Raw genomic sequence first — 24504 nt, forward strand, 5'->3', positions numbered from 1 at the left:
TAAAGACAGTATCTGATTAATTTCAAGATGGGCCTTCCTTTTATGAGTTTGGAAACTCTATCTCTGGCAAGAGTCCCAGACCAAACTTGTGCCCTACCCAAGAAGGCTCATCATTACTGTGTTTTGAGCCATCCAACTAGGTGATATAATGTGACCATCCAACATTGGTGTCGGGCCCACCTCGTTAAACTGCAGAGGGCTATCTTTATGTCAGCGGGAACATTATATTAATTAACGATCAATGACTGGTTTATTACATTATTGTGTGTCAAATTCTTGAGTTCTGTTCCTTTCATGCTAAATGAACATTTTGAAATGATCATTAGGGGCCAAGCAGCGAAGCTGCCTGGTTTTGAAATGAGCCTGTGATAATTAAGGTTTATTTCAGGGAAAGTCTCCTCTTTGTGCTCCCTACATCATCAGTGTGCAACAGTGTGTGTAGGGTATTCGGGGGTTTTATTCATGTATCAAAAATAATTCTTAAAATGTTTCGTCATATGTAGTCTATTCAATTCAATTACAACGTATCCAACATACGTATCACTTGCAAAAGCGGTCATCTTCAAAATCACAACTCAACTGCTGATCAGAGGTGCGTTTTTTTTTTTTTATTCCAAGGGGACAACTTGTAGGCGAGCCCTAGATTGTGCGCATGCGCATTTTAAATGGAACAAGATTTTCTTGGTCCATGGCTGCTCTCTCCTCAGTTTGGATTTTGATTTCATGTCGTGGAGATACATGCGGCGCCAAGTGTTAGATGTACAAAGGTGGACATGCTTGGGTATGTAGATTGTCTTATTATTCATTTAGCCCTCTAGTTTGGATCATGTGTGAGAGAGAACAACGAGTCCCTGGTCACTAGCTAATGTGAGCTAGTGCCTGTGTCGGCGTTAGCATATTAGCGTGCTTCCTGGCTAAACTTTCTTGGCTAATGGCTACAATGGTGAGTCCAGTCACCAACAAGATATCACATGGTACCACTTAGCCGGCAGTGTTCGGTTAGTTGAGGTGTGTATCTTCTAACTCTGTTCATGTTGTTACTGAGTATGTCATGCATGCCTTCACTACAGCATTAATAAAAGAGACGCGCAATGTTGTAACGGCATTCAGACTGGGACTCCCAACGGAGTTCGCTCCCGGACGTGCGGTCCCCGGTGTTTCTATCACTCCCGGACTTGCGGTCCCCACCCGATTATATCTCACGTATTATCATATATATACACACTGCCACCTGATTATATCACACGTATTCACCATATTATGTATTGACACACGTATTTTTTCTTAACACCACTTTGTAAAAGTTAGCAATATTGTTAACGCTTGTTGTTCGCTCTCTTCTACATGCAGTTATAGAAAGTTATAGGACTTATAGAAATGAAGCTCTGCGGTAAAAAGCAGTGTGAACCTAGCAAAAATAGAACGTTCAAACCGGACATGGAAAGGTGCTATCGAAAACGGCTAAATGTTAGCATTTTCTTCAAAACAAAAGCGCCGAGACGGACGCAGACCAACAGCGGTTTCTACGAACAGTTATAAATATTAATATCACGACAGCGTGCGGAACGTCAAACTCGTAATATTTATGCATAATACATATATCTGAACGTCAAACTCGTAACTCTTCTGCACACTAAGCATATATCTCTCGATAATGGCAAATGTGTGTCTCACCTTACATTTTATTGGGGTGCCAGTCAGTAAGAAACATAGTCGATAAAGCTTAGGCTACCACGGCAGTATCGAAGTAAAAACAGAATGCTACTTGCCTGACTGTCAAATAGATATAATGGCAAAAGCCCCAAGTGTCTTTTTCTTGTTTTTGGCAGCACAGTCACAATAATTTAGGGGTAGGCCTATTTTTTTTTTTAACAAAGGGCCCAACCATAGGCCTACTTTATTGAATATTTTAATTACAGCCTTAATAATTACAGAATTTAATACATATTACCAAAGCTGAATTTCTTGTAGATATAGACCCTATAAAACTGGGCCTAATTTAGTCCTTACTGAGGACTTAATAGACAATAATAACAACATGCAACATGTTGTCATGTAGGCATGGAATACATTTTGATTGTGAAAACACTGGTTTTAATATGATTTATGATTTAGAAACCATAGGTGCCCATATGTGACTTGGTCCATAGCTTTAAAAGTGAGCATGTTTAGATGAAAACTATGCAGGCCCTTCACCTTACGCTTAAAATGAGAGCAAATAAGATGTTTAAATAGCTAAAATAAGAAAATGAGTTCTTGTACATCCTTATCAAAGCATGCATTGTACTCCTCACACCATAAGCTTTCAAATGATGTATGATTTACACAACTTTCTTCGCCTTTGGGGCAATGGGGGCCGGATCTGTGCAAACCGGCCCATTCCCCATACGCTTAAAATGAGAGCACGTGTGATGTTTAAATAGTCAAAATAAGAAAATGACTTCTTGTACATCCTTATCAAAGCATGCATTGTAGTCCTCACACCATAGGCTTTCAAATAATGTATGATTTAGACAACTTTCTTCGCCTTTGGGGTCATGGGGGCCTGATCTGTGCAAACCGGGTTATTCGGCATGCGCTGAAAATGACAGCACGTGTGATGTTTAAATAGTCAAAATAAGAAAATGACTTCTTGTACATCCTTATCAATGCATGCATTGTAATCCTCACACCATAAGCTTTCAAATGATGTATGATTTAGACAACTTTCTTCGCCTTTGGGGTCATGGGGGCCTGATCTGTGCAAACCGGGTTATTCGGCATGCGGTGAAAATGACAGCACGTGTGATGTTTAAATAGTCAAAATAAGTTATTAATTAATAACTACTATTTACTTAATTACTACTACTACATCGTACCACCAAACCAGAGGCATGGCGAACTCTGGAGTATTAGTGATGGGAAATTTGAAGCGAGGCTTCGAAGCGTGCTTCGAGCAAAAGTGGGCGCAAAATCTGAAGCCTCGCTTCGAGGCGTTTGACGTCAAGAAATACCACGTGACAATGCCAGATGAGGCTTCACATTTTGCGAAGCGCGTGGACGTGTCATTGCGCGCCGCTACCCAAACAAGCTTTCTGCGCCTCGGAGCACTTGTCAAGTTTTCAGATTGCGTTTGTTGTGTGAATGTTGAGACTGGATATGTAGTGACTTTGATTTGGTTCCACTATACAATAAATTCAGCTCATGCCGTAGATTGACCCAAATGTCCAAATATGATATGCAATTCCCTTTTGATGTAGATTTTCAAAGTGAGACGCTCCCGAAGACGTGGTGGAAAATTGTTTTAGTTCTAGGCCTACCTTGAGCTAAGCTACCATAAACGAGACAGCAGTTCTGTCAGCAATTATTAGTAGTCCTACTCAACTTTATAGCTAAATAAAAGTGCAGACATATTTTATTCAGCCTATTTTAATGGTTTTTGTGCGGGTTTTAATGGGCTTTACAAGTTGTGTCATCTTGACCAGAAGAAGGAAACTCAGCTCTGCCATGTAAGAAGTCACATGGCTGGCGCAGTGGTTAAACTGTCCGACCTGAAATCTCATGATCATTGGTTCAAATCCTTGTAGTAGCAGTGTGATGATAAATTAAAATTTTAATTTCGCAGGGTAGCCTTCTGTGAAATCTGACCAAATAAATAATGAAATTATCTGTGAGCCTGGCCTGGTGAAGGCGGCAGAATGCTACCTTTATCATTGTGGGTTCAAATAGGCCTAGTGGATAACTGACATTTGTTAGAATCTCTTGAATTAGGCCTACAATTCTTCATAGGCATAATGTATCTCTATTTAATATATTTCCTTCCGGATTAATTGGCTGCTGTTGCGTTAATGGCCCACTCCCGGTCGCGCGCAAACTTCCACAAAATGATGCTCTCTCTCACTTCCACGATAACACATGGGTCAGCGTTAAACTTGATTTGAGTGTTCCACAATCACGAGTCATTAATTCCATACACACACCCCATCACATTTATTGAAACGGAACGAATACAAATAAGACACAAGAATTTTTTTTTATGAAATCAATGCCTGCCGTGTCATTTCATTGCACACCAGATGGCGCCAGTGAGAAATGAGGCTTCGAAAAATGCTTCGAATGCTTCGAACCTTTTTGCCTGAAAGCCTCATTGGTTCAGGAAGCCTCATTTGCCCATCACTATGGAGTATCTGCAGAGACAGTTCAGATACCTTCCTATCAAAATCTCTGGTATCTGTGGTGTGACGTTTACTGACCGGAAACGGAAAGAGGATGTATCCACCACTTACATTTGAAACGTAACGACAAAGTCAATTCATAGCCTAATGATCATATTGTAGGTGTATTTGAAACAATCTGGCGCTAATTATATGTGAAATACACTTGTACGTAACAAAAAACTAACATCAACAAGATAACTGGCTCCGTAATATGGCGGTGGTACCGCTAGTCTGGCTAGTGGGAGCGAGATGAAATGGGAGTGTAATGAGATGGGAGCCCCAGTCTGGGAATCGTTGTAACTTGAGTAGCCTACCTGACTGTGTGCTAATCAGGCCACAATTGAACATCACTTGGTGGGTGGGTAGGAGATTACATATGATAAAACCAACTGAGACGTCTTGGTAGGTGTTAACTGTCCGTGATTATATTTGCTGAAGTGCAGCTAGGCTGTTGGTCCTAGACGGTAGAGCTGTGTTGTTATATAACTTGAGGTTTTAAATTCAGCATGGTGTTGTTGCTGACGTCGATGGTAAAACACCGGCCTTCTTGCCGCCTTGGACAGGTAGCTAGAGCTATGATGTGTCAACAATTTCCCTTATTTGGATAAGCAAACGAATCTATGGCATTTTGACTAATTGGCAGGTTATACTACACCGATTGGCGTGTCACTTTTGGTTGGTGTGAATGTTATGCTGCGCAGCTCTGGACTGCTAACAAGTGAAGTTAGCTATGCAACACCGGCGACTCTGGTTACCAGCTGGTACATTTCACGAAGACGTTCTAGGAAGTCTGTCATCCAACCAACCAGAGTGTCAACGTAGCCAAGGCTGAGTTCATCCACCACTTTGAACATAATTCCGTCTTATTTCTGCTGGAAAGATGCTTGGCAGAATGTAGTAACTAGAAAATAGACGAGCTTCCTTGCCATTGAAACCGGTTGTTTTTGTCATGTAAGGTAATTCAATCTGAGCTGTCAAGCAGAGATTATTTTGCCACGTCAGTAAACAATTCTGTCGCGTGTGTGTTGCTATAGTGGATGGTAATAACTAAGTAGGCTAATCAGATGGTGAGAATGTTGCGGATACATCTTTGTGTGTAATTTGAGATATAGAACTGTGAAACTCTGTGTTCAGTTAATAATGTAAGTGTACGTATTGTTCATGCAATGACAGGCTGGTGATGTCGCAAGCAAAGAATGGCTATCTATGTCTACCAACGAGGATACCGGTAATGTTACTGGACTTCAATGTCAACACTCCAGCTAGGAGGGACTGAATCAGCAGATACTTCATTATGGGAAAGTAAGTTCTTCAGCAAATGAAAATAAATACAAAACATTGTGGTTAGGGCCCCCCCCCCCCCAATATTGCCTACGTGTCTCCCCTGGTTTATACAATCTAAAGCAATTGCAGAACAACATGATCCACAACATTCACACATCTTCAGAATTTATTTGTAAGAAACTGGACATTTTGTAGCTTGAGGGGTATTTCATTCCTCATCCAAAGAACAGTTATGGTTGACTGTGGCCATTAGTAACTGTACTAAATGGTTCTGTATCGCACAGAACTTAGGACGTTCCTTGGGGTGAGAAATGAAACGTCACACCCCATTCAGCTCTCTCTTTCCTCTGACCCCCACCCCACCTCCCCCCAGGTTCAGCATCTCCTGCCTGTTCCCTGCCTCCTGGCACTTCAGCGTGTCCCCCTCGGTCCTCCCCCGCCTCCTGCTCCCCTCCTTCAGGCAGCTGATCTTCCTCTGCCTGCTGGCCGGCCTCCTGGGCCTCCTCTACCTGCTGCTGGCCACGGAAAAGGGCCAGTACAGCTGGATCAGGGAGGATAAGCGCATTCACAGGTGAAACTCTTGTTGGTTTTGTTGTTACTAGCCTACAGTGGCCTTTGCTCGCTCGCGTGCCACTGGTCTTATTGAAATGATTGGTTCTTATTAATAATTTTGTTATTGGCCTGCATTGGGCTTAACTCACTCGCTTGCTTGCCTTCCTTGATGTACCTATATGTGGACTGGAGTGCAGGAATGTTTTTATTGCTGGTTCTTAACCAGTTAGGTCTCAGCCTACATTGGCCCTCGCTCACGCACTCCTTTGCCTTCCTTCAGCTTTACATATTTGTAGTGTACAAGGATGTTATTGACCTTATTAACTATATTGTGTGACAACCCAATCTACACTATACTAAGACGCCATTCTACCCTCTTTACACTTCTGGGGGTATTCTAAAAACCTGGCTCAGTAGTAAGCCAGGTTAAGTTAAACTTGATGCAGTGGTAAATCGGCTAACCAAAGAGCCTGGAGTCCTCATTCTCTTAACTACTGTAAATGACACTACATTGGACTGTACATAGTCCTGTAGTGGACTATCTATTAGCAGGTTTACTACTTCCTGTGAGTTAATTTAGTCTGATTTTTAACTTGACCATGTTCTTGGAATACCCCACTTGGAATGTGGGGCAGCTCATGTTATTAATATTTCACTGCAGGCTCATCATGGTGAACATCAATGTTCTGGATTAATTAACCAATCCTTTTTACCACCTTTTCTCAACCCCTGTAGACATTTGGCCAGAGTGACGGATCTGGAGGTGACGGATACGAGTAACCCCAACCTGAACTACGGTCTGGTGGTGGACTGTGGCAGCAGCGGCTCCCGGGTCTTCGTGTACTGCTGGCCACGCCACAACGGCAACCCGCATGACCTGCTGGACATCCGGCAGATGAGGGACCAGCACCGCAAGCCTGTGGTCATGAAGATCAAACCAGGTGAGCTTCCAGGGGAGTAGAGCAGGATGGGGGGACTTTTTTCGTTTCAACAGCCACTTCAAATTGCTCCAAGGGCTGTAAAAGTCCTCCAACGGCCACATTATGAACACAAACCGTGATTCTCCCCTGCACTTTAGGCCTATATGGAAGGCGGCCACCTTTGCAACAGACACCTCCTTCTCTAGGTCCCCTGAAATATGGCTTAATTTTAAGCCATAAAGCCTTAAAGCTTTAAAGATTTTTTATCAAAATTTGTCATATTTCACGTTAAGCTATATAGCATTAAAATTATATCGGGGGACGGATAAAGCGGTCCATAAACGGCCCTCGAAGCATAGGTTCCCCACCCCTGGGTTAGAGGAGAGATATGTGTTAGCCTAGCCATGCGCCCTCCTCAAATTTAAGTTAAACCATTGATGTTGCATGCTGTGTAGCACAACATTGACCCTATCGCTAGGAGCTGCAGGATGCTCATGAGACTTGAAACTTGAGATATTTTAAATGAGAAATTTTGGTACACTAGAGCTGCATGAGCATGTACTAATGCCAGATGCTGGTCTTGGCTTTAAGGTACAATTTATTTCAGGTTTTTAGGTGTTTCAGAGGATGAGATATTCAGGTTTTAAAGGCATTTAGCATGCGTTTTCGGCATCAATACGCCAGCCTGGCCATCGCGGCTACAAAGCTCAGATGAGCTTGCTCTGCCCATGGCATCCTGACTTCAGAGGTCAGAGGGTGGGCTTAATCCGTCTCTGTCTATTTCCTCTGTACACTACTGGTCAAATCTACTATCAGACCACAGGAAGTATAGGTGGTTTCAGGCTAGAGATATACCTTTTCTCCTCAATGACATTAAGGGTTAATGATCAAACCAGGTGAGCTTTTGTCCTCCTGAGGTCATTGGTTGAGTCCATGTGCTTTGAATTGATGGCAAACCAAAGGGAATGTTTAGTTCCAGTTTGGAGAGCTTCGCCATGCCATTACATAAGTCAATTACAAGTTATTCATGTAAGGGGGGGGGGGGTAGAGTTGCCTCTGTGGGTAGGTTTTAAGAAACTTCAGGGGCTCATCGGTGTCCAGGAATACATGTAGAGAGCTAATTGGTCCTGAAGAAGGTCGTTCACGACCGAATCGCGTCTGCTTGATATCCCACTTCGAAAAATAAAGGACATTTGACTTCACTTCAGAGAGCCTTGGACTCTGTCTGCTCTCTACAAGTTATTCATGTTGAAATTATGTTACTCCTCTCCTTTCCACATTGTTGTTGTCTGCTTATAATTAACCCTGTGGTGCATTTCTAACGTGCACAGGTATCTCCGAGCTAGCCACCACTCCAGAGAAGGCCAGCGACTACATCCACCCCTTGCTGAGCTTCGCAGCGGAGCACATCCCTAAGGCCAAGCACCAGGAAACCCCCCTGTACATCCTCTGCACCGCAGGCATGAGGGTGCTGCCCGAGAGGTAAGCCACGGAGCAGCATGGTTAAGATGTTGGTCGGTGGTTTGAATCCCATACCATCTATGGCTGAAGGGCCCTTGAGCACAAGGAACTTCACCTCAAATTGCCCCATGGACTGTAACAAGACCCTTAACCTAAACTCGGTTGGATTAGAGTGTCAGCAAAGGGTATTGTAACTCCATGCACAGCTCCTAGTATATTAATTGCAGTGTAGTGTACATTAACTGTGGCCCTGCTTGCTTACGCTCTGATCCTGAGCAACTTGCATTGGATTAGGCTTGTTCCCCAGGAACACTGTAGGTTCATTATTTAAGCACAGTAGTTGTACCATAATAATAGTAGTAGTAGTGAATTAATTTATGTTAACTCGGAGACCGGGAGTGGAATTATTGCCTGGGGGGCAACTCTGTGCACAGCCCATATCAGTAATATTTCACTTCAGTGCATTTGCTGTTGAGAACAACGCATATTGCAGGAGCTGGATGTATTCGCAAGACCATTATAGGAGCTAAGAATGCATACATGGATCATTTTCTGAGAACCCGTAGAATATTAGGTGGCATTATTGGTTCCTTAAAATTGAGCTAAGCAGTACTTAAACTTCTCAAAAGAGACCAGAGAGTCCAGTGCTGAGCTCAGTGGTGCAGATAAGTTCTCACACACAGGAAATCTTAACAAATGTTACTTGTGGCCTTACTGCAAACTCTGGTTTTGTTGATTATTATGAGAAAATGTATGCAGTTGCATTTTGTTGAAATTTGATGAAAGCTTTAAGTACTTGGCAGGACACTGATATGATGTCTCAAAACCTTTTTTGCTAAATTTGTTTTGACGAGCTTTCCAAGTCTTTTTTTTCCAAGTCTAATTTGTCTTCTCTGGTGTGATAGTTTTTGTTGTTGTTGGCGATGGGAATAGGTGGGCCCACATAAAAGCATACAACATTTGCTAGCAGTAGTACAAATGTTAGCCTACACCTTCAATTCCCCCACCCCTCATCCATGGCTGAAGTGGCCTTGAGCAAGACATCCAAGTTAACCCCTCATGGCGCCACAGCTGGTGAATGAATAATAATGCCCTATAGCAGAAGTGGAAGTTGTTAATTGTGGCCCTGCTTTGGCCAACCGGTAAGGCACTCGCCTGCCATGCGGCTGACCCGGCTTCGATTCCCGGCCCGGGTCCTTTGCCAATCCCTCCCCGTCTCTCTCCCGATTCGCTTCCTGTCCACCTCTCACACTGTCCTTTTTTTTTGGTCTTTTTTTTTCGACTGTTATTTTTGATAGAAGTTGTTAATTTTAGATATAACTATATTGCTAAAAACATTTAAATGTAATACAAGGTAAACCACCATGCAGTATGAAATACTAATATGACATGATCGTATTTTCATATCCAGCCAGCAGGAGGCCCTGTTGGAGGATCTGCGTACTGATATCCCTGTGCATTTCAACTTCCTTTTCTCCGACTCCCATGTTGAAGTCATCTCTGGGAAGCAGGAGGGTGAGTTTGCTCTACTACTTGATTACCGTGGATTAAATTAAAATAGACCGATTCAACTTCTTGATTGGCTTTTTTTTGTAAACTGATGGTTCAGATGACAAGCGTTTCTAATGACTCTTTGTGTGAGCAGTGAATTATTGAAAGATTCATCTAAATTCCTTTCTGCTAATGTGTTATGCAGGTGTGTATGCATGGATTGGAATCAACTTTGTCCTGGGAAAATTCAATCATGGAGGGGATGGTAAGTTTCAGATTTCCTGAAACTTTTGTTCTGTCGGTAACTTTGGGAATATCAAGCTGTAACACCTTTACTCGTCCACTATTTATTTTGGATTTGATTAGTTCTTTTTGACATAACACACATGAAGATTGTTCTTGTGATGGCCCTGATTTAATATTACTTGCATGTCACATCTGTAGATGTAAAGGATAAATAATGCATTTAATAAGGGCCTGTACACCTTTTTGGCGTCCAATAATACGCATTCGGTAAGGATAAATAATGCATTTAATAAGGGCCTGTACACCTTTTTGGCGTCCTTTAAAAAAAAAAAGCATTCGGTCTGATATCAAAATATCAGTTACACAGGGTGGATTATACGCAGAAATCAATGTTTGGTGTGTGGTGGTCGCAGCCTTATTTAGCAATGCTTGAGATGTTTAATACTAAACTATAACTGCTTGTCCCCCTGTTGTAGATGGCGAGGCGGTGGTGGAGGTGCAGGTACCGGGTAGTGACCAGCAGGAGGCAGTAGTACGCAAGCGGACAGCCGGGGTGCTGGACATGGGCGGCGTCTCCACCCAGATCGCGTTCGAAGTGCCCAAAAGTGTAAGCTTTGCTTCTCCACAGCAGGTTATTATCCCTAAACAAGTTTCCCTATATATTTACCAAGTTCCGTGACTTTGTGTGACTGACCCAATTTCTTCCCCCTCCTTGGTTCCGTTGACCCATCGTCAACCACCTACCAACCTTTGTGCGGTGCCCAGCTCCTGCTTTAATGGAGTTGATGTGGGAGGGTGTCCTTCCTCCTTCCTCCAGAGCTAAGATGCATGTACACAGGGCAGCCCTGTCCAGTCCTGCTCTGCCCAGCCAGGACGGCACATGGGCAACCACTAGCTTAGCAACACTAACTAACCAATGAGCTACTGAAGGCAAAGTGTGTGCCAGGAGATCTGCTGTCTGTCCTGCAGGTGTTTTCATGGTTTTGGTGCTGCAGCTTCAGAAAGTAAAAGGCCTGGAGCCTATACTAAGAAGCTGGTTCAGGAGTAAATCAGGTTAAGTTAAGAGGTACCGTAAATCATCTAATAGAAGTTAAGGAAATGATGGACTCCAGGCTCTTCTTTTAGATAATTTACTGCTTAACCTGGTTTACTCCTGAACCAGCTTCTTAGTATAGGCCCTTGGTGTTAGTTTTGTCTGAGATCACCTTGATGAATGAGAATCTTCAGAGACATAAAAACAGTGGCCAGCACAGCAGATCTCTATATGTGGTGATTGTTTGTGCGCAAATTGATTACGTGGTCACATCTATGAGTCCTTCCTAGCAGCGTTTTATGTTTTCACTGAACTAGAGTGATCAAAAGCAAGTTGTAAAATCTTTTCTATTAAGGGTGCATTCCAATATGAAGACTTCCGTCCTCCACTTGTGCTTGTGGCCTCGCGTTTGGCTGACGCCCCGACTCTGTGGATAAAACAATAAAGTTTCCCGCCGTCAGCCTAGCCACAACATTTTTGGGGGGGACTGTTCTTCATTCACCATTCTGATTGCAAATGAGTCAATTACATTTAGAATTGTGCTTTTGCAAGATATTGCATTAATTTTCTGTCGTCAGTGACGTCATCAAGAGGTCACAAGCAGGCAAGTGAGCAAGGGAGGACGGAAGTCCGCATATTGGAATTCGCCCTAGGTGGGTGCGTGTGTGCTTGAATAAAAACAGCAGCAGGGATAGTGGTGATTGGGAGTATGTGCCAACTGCTTGGTTTTAACCAACATTAGATGGCCTTTAGATTAAGCTTTTGAATGTTGTGTGTGGCTTGGGTGTACTGCATGCAGGCTTGAACCACTAGGTTACCAATGCGCTGACTAACCTTTATGTGTAAGAGTTTTTTGGGGGTGATGTGTCCTGTGAATGAAACCATTCTTGTTCTTGCAATTTCCTTCAGCAGTAGTACATTTAGATAACCCAGATATTAACCAACATGTATGTGCAAATGTTTTTTTTTTGGTATGATAAGAAAAGGGTATTGTAAACATCATACTTGCCACCGCAAAAGATAAGAAGACTATGTTGTTGACTAACACTAGTTGTTAAGAGGTATTTTGGGTTGGTGAAAAACAATCAGAGCATTTCCAATATGATTTCCTGGCTTCTGCCTTCCCCTTTTAGCCACTATATTAGACCACCTGTTACGTGTACCTTTCTGGATACTAACATATATGTGCAAAGAGGGGATCTAGGGTGATTCATTTAAATGATATAGATGCATAAATAAATATATAATGACAGGTGACTTCTTGGCCTACAGATACCCGTTTTATTCACTAGATTGGACTACCTGTTGTTGACAACATTGTATTAAGAGCTTATTTTAAATTGATTATGTATAGTGTATAATTGAGATGTAACGTTTGTTATATAATTTAGATATTAATTATTATTTAGATATTATCCTACATGTCATGATGTCATTTCCTGTGTCATAGCCTAGTCTTGCGCCCCCTGCAGGAAGAGATGGCTAAGAACCTGCTGGCGGAGTTCAACCTGGGCTGTGACGCGCACCGCACCGAGCACGTCTACCGCGTCTACGTCTCCACCTTCCTGGGCTACGGCGGCAACGCGGCCCGTCAGCGATACGAGGAGAACCTGGTCAGCAAGACCCTGCTCAAGAACAAGTGAGTCAGCGCCTTGATCGAATTGGAAGGGATGTGTGTTTGTGATTTTTTTGGGGTTGCCTCTGGGTGTTTTTGTTGTGTGTGTAATAACAAAAAGTTCAATATAGTCTCCTCCCAAATTCATTTCTAAAATAACTGTGTGTGGTTGTACAAGAGACTACTGATACGTTGATACCGTTGATACGGTAAGTTAGTGAGATATTCGGTTTGTTTTCCCCCATAAAGGGGCGTAATGCACATTTACGAGCAAAGTACCCAAATGGCCGTTCATGAATATAAGGTAGAAATGGTTCAGATTCTTTCAGAATTGTCAGAAGTGTTTGTGTTTTTGTGACTTGGGTCATGGAGTTCTAAGTTGCAATTCTATGGCAAACATGCCCCTTTAGGTTACTTACTGTACATGTACACCAGAAATGACCAAGGCTAATTAGTCATTGAATTTACTATATTCGTTCTGGACATTCGCATGATATTGACAGATTTGATATAGCTGATCACATGGCTGCTTTAGCTTGACAGCCTGGGACATTTTAAGATATGAACATTACACATGGTTTTCTCAAAAGCTCGTCATAGCTCATTACCATAATATTAACTGACTTTTATTCATTGAAATTCACTTTGGTCTCCTAATTTGTTTTGCCCCTGGCAGATTTGCTTTGGCCACTCAATTCGCCGACCCTCCATACAGAAATAGAGTAATAATGACTTCTGTCGCTTTGGTCACTTTTGATGTGTCCGTACAGAGACTAAAGGCGGATTCATAGTTAACGTTACTGGTGCTATCCTCATTCATACCTCCCTCGCGACGATAGCGTGCGCTCAAAATGACGTCTCACGCCCCTCCGCAAGCTGCTGCGGCGCGGGTCGTGCACCCCACATTTTTTGTAACTTGCTGTGCGCCACCAGCGATCATGCAGGTAGGCAGACAAAGCAGGAGTTGCGAAGAGATAGGCTACAGCTACTGTAGGCTACTACAGCATGGAGCCTGCATCATTTTGAGGATAATAAAATGTCTTAGAGAGTTATTTTATCTTCTCCCTTAAATGTTGTTCAGTGAAACAATTGTTTACTTTGTTCAGTAGGCTATAAGCACGTTGTGTTTGGCGATCTATTTATAAATTCTGCAGCTAACAATGCTCTCGCATGGTCTTGGAATGATCTGGCAATGTAGGCTACAGCAAAAATCTATGTTTTATTGTGATAAGTCATAAGTCAGATGTTCAGTAGCCCTACAGCAGACATGTTTGGCTTTCTATTTTAGATCTCTACAACCGCTACAATCGCAACCTCTACAACAATTCTGCCGCCGATTTCTGCAGTTTCTCTCATGAACAGCAGAGGGCATACTTCCGAAAATGCAAGCAAATGCCTGTAAATGGCGCTCTTGACTATGAATGGTCTGCCACATTTTAATGGTTCTCGCGCCAAATGCGCCAAATCACGCACGTTAAGTATGCGGAGCCCTTAAGAGAATGAATGGAGTTCAGTGTGAAAGTCACTCCCTTTTATGAGACGGGAGAAGATGATCTCACTTAGGACTGGGTGGTTAATCGAGTTTTACGGTTTCTCGAGAAGTTTTATGAAATCGATTAGTATTTTGACATATCTAATATCTCGAGTATAGACTGTAAATGCGTAAGATTTTCGCCACTCTGATTTCCCTTCTGTGCTGTGGAGCGGTCCGCCCCGCCTCCTCCTTGCGTGTGTTTTCCCCCAACAGAGCTGGCTCTCCCCTCCCCCTGCTCCTCCTCCTCCTCCCCCTCCCCTTGCGTGTAGCGGCGTGTGTTTGTGTTGATAAACTCTTTCAACATGGCGGCGCCCACAGAAGAAGCCGAAACAGCAGAATTTGTTCCAAAGAAAAGGACGAACGGCTCAATAATATGGCGTTATTTCGGATTTAGAGCCTCTGATGAGGAGCATCTCGAGCTTTGTGCGTTGGTCCGTCCGTCCGTGACGCTTTTTGTCGCTTTTTGGGGTAAACCGGCTGTGCTAATACAGCCGTGATGCGTTTCCCAATCATTGGAAACCGCTTCGAAATGATAATAAACAACTAAAATATGATTTAAGTGTTTCTAGAAAGTTACAGCTGTTTTTATAAGTGCATATAGTGACAAGTGAAAGCCCATCTGGGAAACTCAAACTCCCATTGTCATTGTGACGCAGCACTCCACAGCACACAAGTGAACACTGCAAACTGCACACAACGAAATTGCATTCATGCTTCTCCCGTGCAAGGGGGCAGCCCTCAGTGGCGCCCCATGGGGAGCAGTGCGGTGGGACGGTACCATGCTCAGGGTACCTCAGTCATGGAGGAGGATTGGGGAGAGCACTGGTTGAGTACTCCCCCCACCAACCTGGCGGGTCGGGAGTCAAACCGGCAACCTCTGGGATGCAAGTCTGACGCCCTAACCGCTCACCCATGACTGCCATAAGCGTTCATTACTGCCGTTTTCTCTGTTTATCACCGCTGCATACTGACGGCACCCCTCGCTTCACAAATAGTGCCGTCTAGGAACAAAGACCGGTTTATTTTCGTTTCGCCTGGAAGCGGTCCGGAGCAACTGGCCTGACTCCTGTCTGACTCTAGCCTGGGAACTCTCATACTGCCTTTAGTTCTACACAATCGTTTGTGATTAGGTCTGGTGTTAACCAGCCAAGTCTGACTCTAGTCTAGCCTTTGATCTCACATGGTTTAAGCATTTTGATGCTTTGTTATATTTTTTATTTTTGTACATATTATCTTCCTTAAAATAACAAACAGAACAAAAAATGACATTGTAATTTCAACATTGAACATCTTTTGGCTAGATAGCCACCAAGCTTTTTTTTAAAAAAAGTTTTTTTTTTCCCTTGCATAGATATCGAGATATATATCGTATATCGAGATATAGCAAACACTAATCGAGATAATTGTTTTTCTCAATATCGCCCAGCCCTAATCTCACTTTAGTGTATTGCTGATGCATGCTACGCTTTATCTTGGTCTACCACATTGGCTACGTTTACATGATGTTTTTAATTCCGAATGAATAATTCCGAATTAAGTAGTTCCGTCGAGATAACTTTGATCTTTCATTTAATTCCGAATTGTGAAGTGTTAACCTGACGTTTTCAAAGTGGAATTAAGCTTTATTCAGAATTAAAGTGAGTCAATTCTGAATTAAATGTCTCATGTAAACGTAGCCATTGACCATCTTTGGTTGTACTTTGCAGGCTGCTGGACCAGCATCTGGGCGAGTCGGCCGACACCCCGGTCCTGGACCCGTGTCTGCCCAGCGACCTCCCTGACGAGGTGGGGCCGGCCAGCCAGCGGGTCCACATCCGCGGCACGGGCGACTTCGACTCGTGCCGCCTGCTGCTGCAGCCCTTCCTCAACCGCACCAACGAGACGCACACCTCGCTCAACGGTGTCTACCAGCCGCCCATCGACTACCACAACAGCCAGTTCTACGGCTTCTCCGAGTTCTACTACTGCACCGAGGACGTGCTGCGCATGGGCGGAGACTACAACTCCACCAAGTACACCAACGCTGCAAAGGTAACTAACTGCACGTGTGCCATACCATCCTGTGTAGGGGCTGTACTGCCTTAAGTAAGGATTATGTTGGGTAACCAGTTGGCAGCTTACTAGGGAAATTGTATTGCAAACAATTAAGTTGCAGTCTTAGTTAGCAACGATGTTGTCGAGAAACGCATCCCAGAATTGCTTTACACATTGCTCGAGAAGCTGCAAGATGTGACCTGGATAAATGAATGACAATCTTCCCAGCCATCCTGATCTCCCCATGTGTGTTTTTACCCAGAACTATTGCGCCACCCAGTGGAGGATCCTGAAAGAGAGGTTTGATCGGGGCCTCTACGCCTCTCACGCTGACCTGCACAGACTCAAGTAAGTGGGAAGGACAATCATTTAAATATTGTACAATATCACTTGTGTCTGTGCTCATTTTTTTTCTTACAGGGACACTGTGTGAGATTTTTTGTTGTTATTTCCAGAATTCATGCTGCCCATTCACTAATGTTACCTTTTTCATGAATACTTACCAACACCATCACATTCTAAGTACCGGTATTCATTATGACTGGAAAAAATGGCCGGCTCGTGCAGCGCTGAAGCCAGTTTCAATAATATGACTAGCGCGGGTTACTTCTTTTTAGTAGGTTTTGTACGGATGATAAAGAATTTTGTGGTGGTTACAGAAAGGTTATGTGTCAGTGAATGCTAGTGGGCTAATAATAACAGTAACAGCGACGTTAAAGGGCAACTCCTGCCAATTTCAATGTGCTGTTGTATTGCTCACGCTACCCTTGACTTGTCAGTACCCGGTGACGCCACATTTTTTGGCTCAGCCCTTTCCGAGATATGAGCTATTCTAATGGGGGGCAACTTTTGAAAGGGCTGGGCCAAAAACTGCGACGTCACCAGGTACTGACAAGTCAAGGGTAGCGTGAGCAATAAAACAGCACATTGAAATTGGCAGGAGTTCCCCTTAAACATGTTATTATTAGCCCACTAGCATTCACCGACACAGAACCTTGTGGTGGAGGAGCGAATAAGACCAGGACAGATGTGGAGAGCTGTACCTGTCAGTTTGAGTGTAGCTGTCAGTCAGAAGTCGACATTTTCTTAGTCCTGGCCCAATTGCATGTAGTTGCTGATTTGGAAAGCCCACGCCATCAGAAAAGGCAGACCTTGCATGGACGTGCGAGAAGCCTACGTGAAAAAAACTATAACAAAAAAAAAAATACAGACGCTATGGAAGTAACAAAGAAAGCGAACATTTCCGTGATATGGCGTAATCGCTACTTGTCATTTTGTTGCACGTGGTAGCTGAGCTCCTGGAGGAAATTACCGTATTAGCCCGAATATAAGACGATCCTGATTATAAGACGACCCCCCCATTTTCAGGCTCATGTTTTGGGGAAAAAAGTTTTTTGAAGACTTAATTTTGTTTCACATTTGAAACTTTTCTCAAAATGCAGTTTTTAATTTGTTGGAAAATCTGAGGCTTTTTACAAAGAACAAATTTCACAATATAATTTTCATGGAATTTCCATGATATAAGACCACAGATGGCTACTCATATCCTTTTCCTTTCTTTACTCACTTCACCTGTCAAGCGCCAATAGGCACCGTAACAGGCTACAGCCGTCTGGGCCCGCCTGTTTAAAGTGCGACGCAACATAGTCTACATTCAGAGTCTGCGCCAGCCAGGCAGGCAACCAGTCCAGTAGAGATAGGCAATCTATTGTGCAATGCACAGATTTTGCGAAATGCTTCGTTGACAGCAATATCTAACCAGCAGCCGTCTCGCCAAATCGCCGTTCATTTTATTCATCCAAAGTTTTCCGTTGGACTGTAGAAACCGAACGTGGCCAAAGGCAGATTGACGCATTGCACTTGAAACCCATGCGCTGCCTATCAGGACCACGTTGACATTAAAAGTCCGATTGATATTCATTTCGTATCAAGGGTAAAACTCCTTGTGATTTTATATGAACACGACAATCTCTTGCCCTAACATTCTGTGTTGTTGCATCGTTGCGAGGCATATCGTCGCTTTGTCGCGCACACACAGATGACCATTGATTGGCTTATGACAGCATCCAAAACTTAGCCTACAGGTTGTTCGTCAAATCACCGTTCATTTCTTTAGTTCTAGTGGCGTTATCGGCTGCCCAGAGAGAACGACCAAAGCTTTCCTGATGAGACTGTAAAACCAAACACAAATAAAAGCAGAGCAACAAGCCGCGATTGACTTGTGTTTTTCCCCTTGCACTGTCGTCCGCATCGCGTTGACATTGACAGTTGATAGACGTGCGGTGCAACTGTCATAACGAAACAAGCATCTGCAAATTTGATATGGACAAAACAATCTCTTAACCCATCCATTATTGAGTTTTGTGGCATTGTTGTGAAGCATAGGCTAATGGCCGAATTCAGGTTAAGTTAAAAAAAAATAAAAAATATATATATATATATTTTTACTTTTTTCTCTAGCGCGCGGAAATAAGACGACCCCCCTTTTTAGAGTACTATTTTTAGAACAAAAAACACGTCTTATATTCGGGCCAATACGGTAAGTTGTCTAGCAGCAGTCTACTACTGTAGCCTACATAAACACATAAGACATCATACACTTTATTGCACAACGTGTGTGTGTGCGCGCGCCTGTGTGTTCGTGTTCTCTCCTTTCCTCTCTTCTCCTCTGCTCCCCTCTCTTCTCCTCTGCTCCCCTCTCTTCTGTGCATGGTCCATGGTATTTGGCTGTGTGTTGACGGCTGTTGGTGTGAGTGAGGGCGTGTGGGGATGTGAGGGTTTGTGGTGATGGCTGTAGCCTATGTGTTTGGTTAGTGATATGTTAAAGGTCTGCCATGTGATGTGATTCACTGTTTTCAGTGGAAATGAAAGAAAAACTAATGCAATGGATTGAGTAATAAAAATTAAACAGAAGTAAAAAAAATATATATTTTTGTAACGTTTATATAGTATGCATAATATAGTATGTATATTCTTTATGTGTGTTGTGGAAATAGTTGAATAAAATAATGAAAACATAATGCATAGTTTATTTTGGCGAGATAAAAGAAATGGCTAGTTGAACTTCTGTTTGGCTGGTAAGAAAAAATATCTACCAGCCAAATTGGCTGGTGGTGAAAAAAGTTAGTTTAGAGCCCTGAGTTGTAGTAGTAGTAACAGTAGTAGTAAAGTATAGTATCATATATACATGCAGTATCTATAGCATACCTGGATTTAATTGTGTTGCTCTAACTCATATTTATTTCCTCTGAGGATACATTTTCAACAGTTCAGTTTATGTTAAACAGTCGTGGCATGCATGTCAAGTCAAGTTCTGCATGTGGTGGAGTATGCCTTTACCAAGCTCCATGTCTGCTGTTTGCAGGTACCAGTGTTTCAAGTCAGCGTGGATGTATGAGGTGTTCCACTCGGGCTTTGCGTTCCCGCCTCAGTATGAGAGCCTGAAGACGGCCCTGTTGGTCTACGACAAGGAGGTGCAGTGGACCCTGGGGGCCATCCTCTACAGGACACGCTTCCTACCCCTCAGGTAACATCCTCTAGAACACGCTAAGCTTCCTACCCCTCAGGTAACCACAGGGGCATACTGCAGTAACAGTGTCACTTGAATCATTATAGGACAAATGCGCACACACTGAGCATGAGCATGAGTATGGCAGCGCAAATTTTACCTCCATGCTAGCAGTTAACATTGAGTCCTATGAGACCGACTGGCGGCTAACTGGTCTCATAGGACTCAATGCTAACTGCTAGCTTGGAGGTAAAATTTGCACTGCCATAACCAGAAAACGGTTGAAAGTACAGGAGAACGGTAAAACCCTATTATTATTTAACTCAAGGGGAGGTGTAATATGAGCTTATTTCCAAAAATGGGACCGTATCACTTTAAAGGAACAGTCCACCCTTTTTTGATTAGCAATACCTTCTGAAATCATGTCCACCTTGAAATCATGTCCCAACTTTTCTGTATTTTTTACCCCCTTTTTCTGCCACTACAGAGACATCCAGCAGGAGATCCTGAGGGGGGCGCACTCCCACTGGCGCCACAGCTTCCCCTACATCAACACCCACTTCCTGTTCCTGGCCTGCTTCCTGGTGGTGCTGCTGTCCATCCTGCTCTACCTGCTCCGCCTGCGCCGCATCCACCGCCGCGCCGCCGCACTCCACCGCGGAGCCTCCTCCTCCTCAGTCGCGTGGCTGGAGGATGGACTGGACTCCTCCGCCATTGCTGTCACCCTATAGGCCGACAGGCCTGCCTGTCTAGGGGCCAGGCCCGCCCACCTCCTGCTCTTCTGCGCTGTGGTTGGAGGAAGGATTGGGCTCATCTGACGCTGCCGCTACGCTATAGGCCGACAGACATGCCAGTCTAGGAGCAAGTCCCGCCTCCTCCTGATCTGTGCAGTGGTTCTGCGCAGACGGACTGGGTTGTTCTGACGTTGCGGTTACCCTATAGGCTGACAAGCCAACCTGTTGCCAGGACCAGTCCCGCCTCCTTCACTGCAGACACTCCTCTTCTGTGCAGTGGTTGGAGGACGGACAGGGCTGTTCTAACATTGCTGTTACCCTATAGGCTGACGCGCCTGCCTGTCGCTAGCTCCCGCCCCCTTCACTGCAGACACTCCTCCTGTTCTATGCAGTCATTGGAGGAAGAACTGGGGTTCCTTTGATGTCAATCACGCTATAGGCTGATGAGCCCGCAGAGCCCGCCTAGCTTCAGAGCCAGTCCTATCGCCACCTGACTCTTAAACCCTCACCCTCCACCACAAACCATCCTCTGTTCAGTGGTTGGAGGAAGGCCTAGGCTTTTCTGATGTTGCCGTCACTCTCCATAGGCCAAAAAGCCAGTCCGTCAATGGGCTAGTGCCCACCCCTACTCCCATCCCTACCTGAGTCTCCACTACCTACCCGAGTCCCGCCAGTGCTCCTCTGGAGTGCATTTCTCGAAGCCGTGGTTGCTAACTATGTTAGCTACTTTGTTCTTTGCAATGCAATTTCTCATTGGCAACTACCCACGTTGGCTAGCTGGCTGGCTAGCAACTAAGCTTTCGAGAAGCACAACCCTGGCCAGTAATCCACATGAAGGTCTCCTTGGTCAGACTGCTGTAAAGCTGGCAATAATCATGCTGACCACACCAGAGATGAGACTGTTGGTTTGTGTGTCTGTCTGCTTGTCTGTTCCCTTTGGCCTGAGAGTTTACCCCCAGGTGGATGTGACTGTGAGAGCTGTTGCAGTCCATAGTGCAAAGACTGTTAAAACTTCAGTGAACTATCGTCTGAGAGGACTTTTTTTCTGTTCTACGAGAACAGCTTCAGTCTAACTTGTCTTGAAACGATCATGATCATGTGTCTCCCTTGTTAATTTATTTATTTTTTAATTTTCATTTTACAATTTGTCTTGTTTCATTTCTTTTAACGACCATAAGCAATGTGAACGGTCTTGAAAGTGCACATACATTACTGTGGCCTACAGAGATTTGTTTCCGCACTCCACACAATGTTACCCTTATGATTTACATAGAGATTGGCCCCTGTGTGTCTGTTTTTGACCGTAGATAATGTTATATCTATGGTTTTAGGGTCAGAGATAACGTATATCCATGGTTTTGACTGTGCCAAACAGGAAGTTGTGTCTCTCTCTCTCTCGCTCTATCTCGCTCTCTCTTCTTTTCTCTCTTCTCTCATTCTCTCTCTCTCGCTCTATCTCGCTCTCTCTTCTTTTCTCTCTTCTCTCATTCTCTCTCTCTCTCTCCCTCTCTCTCTCCCCCGCCACCCCTCCTCCTCTGGTCTCTTCATTCAGGTTGTCTCGGTCACTCATGAATGAATGCAGCTTTTGTCTCCAGGACCACATTCCGATTGAAAGGTTCTCTTAGTCACCGGACCTCTTGATGTCATTTCGTTTCCGCTTTGTGCCATGTTGAGGATGAGAGACCTGATTTTGTTTTTGTCTCTGTTTCTTTCTTTCTTTTTTTCGTCATAATTACAAGCAAAAAAAAGGTTCATGCTTGTTGGTATGGAGAGATCATGAAGAGAGGCATTTAACTGTTCAAGTCCTGATGGTTTATAATGCTAAAACTGCACCTTCAGCTGCACCCTTCAGCTTGATCGTGGGAATAGGACCTGTGGTTATATCCCTCAGAGAGGGTGGTAGTCATTTTGGCAATGCCAATCACTGACAGCCGGGTATATATTTCAGACTTTTTGTTTGTAAGGATGTCTGTCTTGTCCAGGGTATCCCCCATGACTGCACACAACTGTAAATGAAATCCAGTGTATGTATGTTTTGATGTTTGGATCCAAAACATGGAACAGTGACCAAGTGTGTGAGTGTGAGGGGAAGAGTGTTTGATAAGCCGTGTTTGTTTTACCACAGTTACCATTTGGGAGAAGTGACTCTGAGCCCGGCATATGAGATTAGTGTTTGTGTTGTCTGATGCTTTACAGTCAGTGCTGAGACACTCCACAGTTCTGTTGAAATGACAATGGCAACGGATATTTTCTTTACTTTTTTTTCCCTTAGTTTTTTTCCCCCCCAAAATCTGAACCTTATCAATGCTTATTGGAAGTGCTTGCACCATCGGTACTGAGTAGTATATGGGCACTGCATGCTAAGCTGTGAGTGCACTAACAAGGCTGTAACCAGCAGAGGGCCAGACAGAGTTATGTAGGCTGTGCATCAACCATTGATTATGCAAGTAGTCACTGGCACCAACACATTATATTGCCCTCCTGTGGTTTGCTGAAATTGTTCGGTAACACTTTACTTGACACCAACGTCATGCATATGACATAACGGTGTCATAACACTGTCATAATGCAGTCATGAATGTGTCACAAACATTGTCAATGTCTTAAACATTGTATGACTGTCTTTAAGTGAATTTGGTTATGACAAAAGATGGGCATAACAATGTCAACTTTTCATGGCCATAAAACGTTTATGACATTATCATTATGTTTATGAATTGTTCATGACACTATTATGACACTGTTATGTCATACGTAAGACGCCGGCGTCTAGTTAAGTGTTACCAATTGTTCTAGTGGTGTATGCAGAGGCTTTGCAGGTAGGCTACATCTTTAAAAAAAAAACATAACTGTGCAATATAAAATGTTTTTTCCCCTTTGTCTGTAATGTCTTACCACATGTTGGGAGTGAAAGAGCTCCCATCGTCTGCTGAATATACAATAAGTGCATAGGCCTTTGGATCTGTGTGGGTTTGTCAGCCTGAGACCCTGTGTGTGTCTGCAAATGTGTGTTTGTATGAATGGGTTTTTAACTTTGGGCTTCTTTTTTCTGAAGCTGTCGTCACTGCTGTACGAAAAAAATGAACTGTTTGTGAAAGCACAGACACTGTATTTATAAAAATGATGTTCAGGAAAGAAATCTGTTTGCACGGAAATGTTCAACAATCTTGCCTGATATTAAAAGAGATCAGTGCTCATCGATTTACACGTGTCCTCTTTCCTTTCTGTTTGGACTTTTCTAGCCTGCTCTTGGTCTGTTAAACACAGGGCAACTTTTTGAACAATGTTGCCAGGCAACGACATGATTGGCTCCTAATTTTACTAAGTACTGAGAAAATTGTACTGCTGGTACAACTTCTCCAGATAAAAGTGGTTCAGTGATAAACCATCCCAAAAAAACCCTTACATCTTTGCTTGAAAGCAATGCTCAGGAAATTGCCTAGTGTCTCATCACCTTTTACAGTGTAAGTGGAGAGTGTGACCAAAACATTGTCTATTAGAGTCAGATAAGTCAAACTTCGCCCATTTGATGCTAAGGCGTGTGCTCAAGTTTGGTCTCCTAGAAGGGAGTGTTGTCCCATCATTCTTCCTCTCTTTCTGTGGTATTGGTGGTAGTGGCTTGCATAAATTACCCTAAAAGACGATTCTTTGCTACGACTGTACGAGAGTCGTTTGAATAGCTGGTTGATGCATTGCCAAACGGTGCTCTGGGAAAGTGCCTTCCCTGCAGCCGGTGACGTCAGGTCAAACAAACAAACCTGTGTACAGCAGGGGGTGACTGTGGCCAACACTGTCAGGGGTAACCACCACCTACCCACCTTCCCCAGCGGCAGAGGAGGGGATGGCCAGGGCCCCTGACAGCTTTGGCTGGGCCCGGGACAAAGTCATCTGAAAGG

General features: G+C 43.8%; 1 protein-coding gene across 2 annotated transcripts; it reads left to right on the forward strand.

Moving 5' to 3' along the window:
• The first annotated feature begins 665 nt into the window (after window positions 1-665).
• entpd4 (ectonucleoside triphosphate diphosphohydrolase 4) lies at window positions 666-23813 on the forward strand. 2 transcript variants are annotated; one of them, XM_063195445.1, is made up of 13 exons: window positions 666-781; window positions 5370-5498; window positions 5854-6051; window positions 6768-6973; window positions 8284-8434; window positions 9825-9928; window positions 10110-10169; window positions 10627-10781; window positions 12656-12822; window positions 16039-16363; window positions 16629-16714; window positions 19731-19892; window positions 20362-23813. In XM_063195445.1, the coding sequence occupies exons 2-13, from the start codon at window positions 5491-5493 to the stop codon at window positions 20603-20605; spliced, it is 1866 nt and encodes a 621-aa protein (XP_063051515.1). In that variant the 5' UTR covers window positions 666-781; window positions 5370-5490; the 3' UTR covers window positions 20606-23813. The 2 variants fall into 2 exon arrangements, with proteins under 2 accessions (XP_063051515.1, XP_063051516.1); XM_063195446.1 differs by having other exon boundaries at window positions 10627-10757.
• Window positions 23814-24504: the final 691 nt, after the last annotated feature.

This window comes from Engraulis encrasicolus, chromosome 3 (assembly GCF_034702125.1).
Source record: "Engraulis encrasicolus isolate BLACKSEA-1 chromosome 3, IST_EnEncr_1.0, whole genome shotgun sequence".
Lineage (NCBI taxonomy): Eukaryota > Metazoa > Chordata > Actinopteri > Clupeiformes > Engraulidae > Engraulis > Engraulis encrasicolus.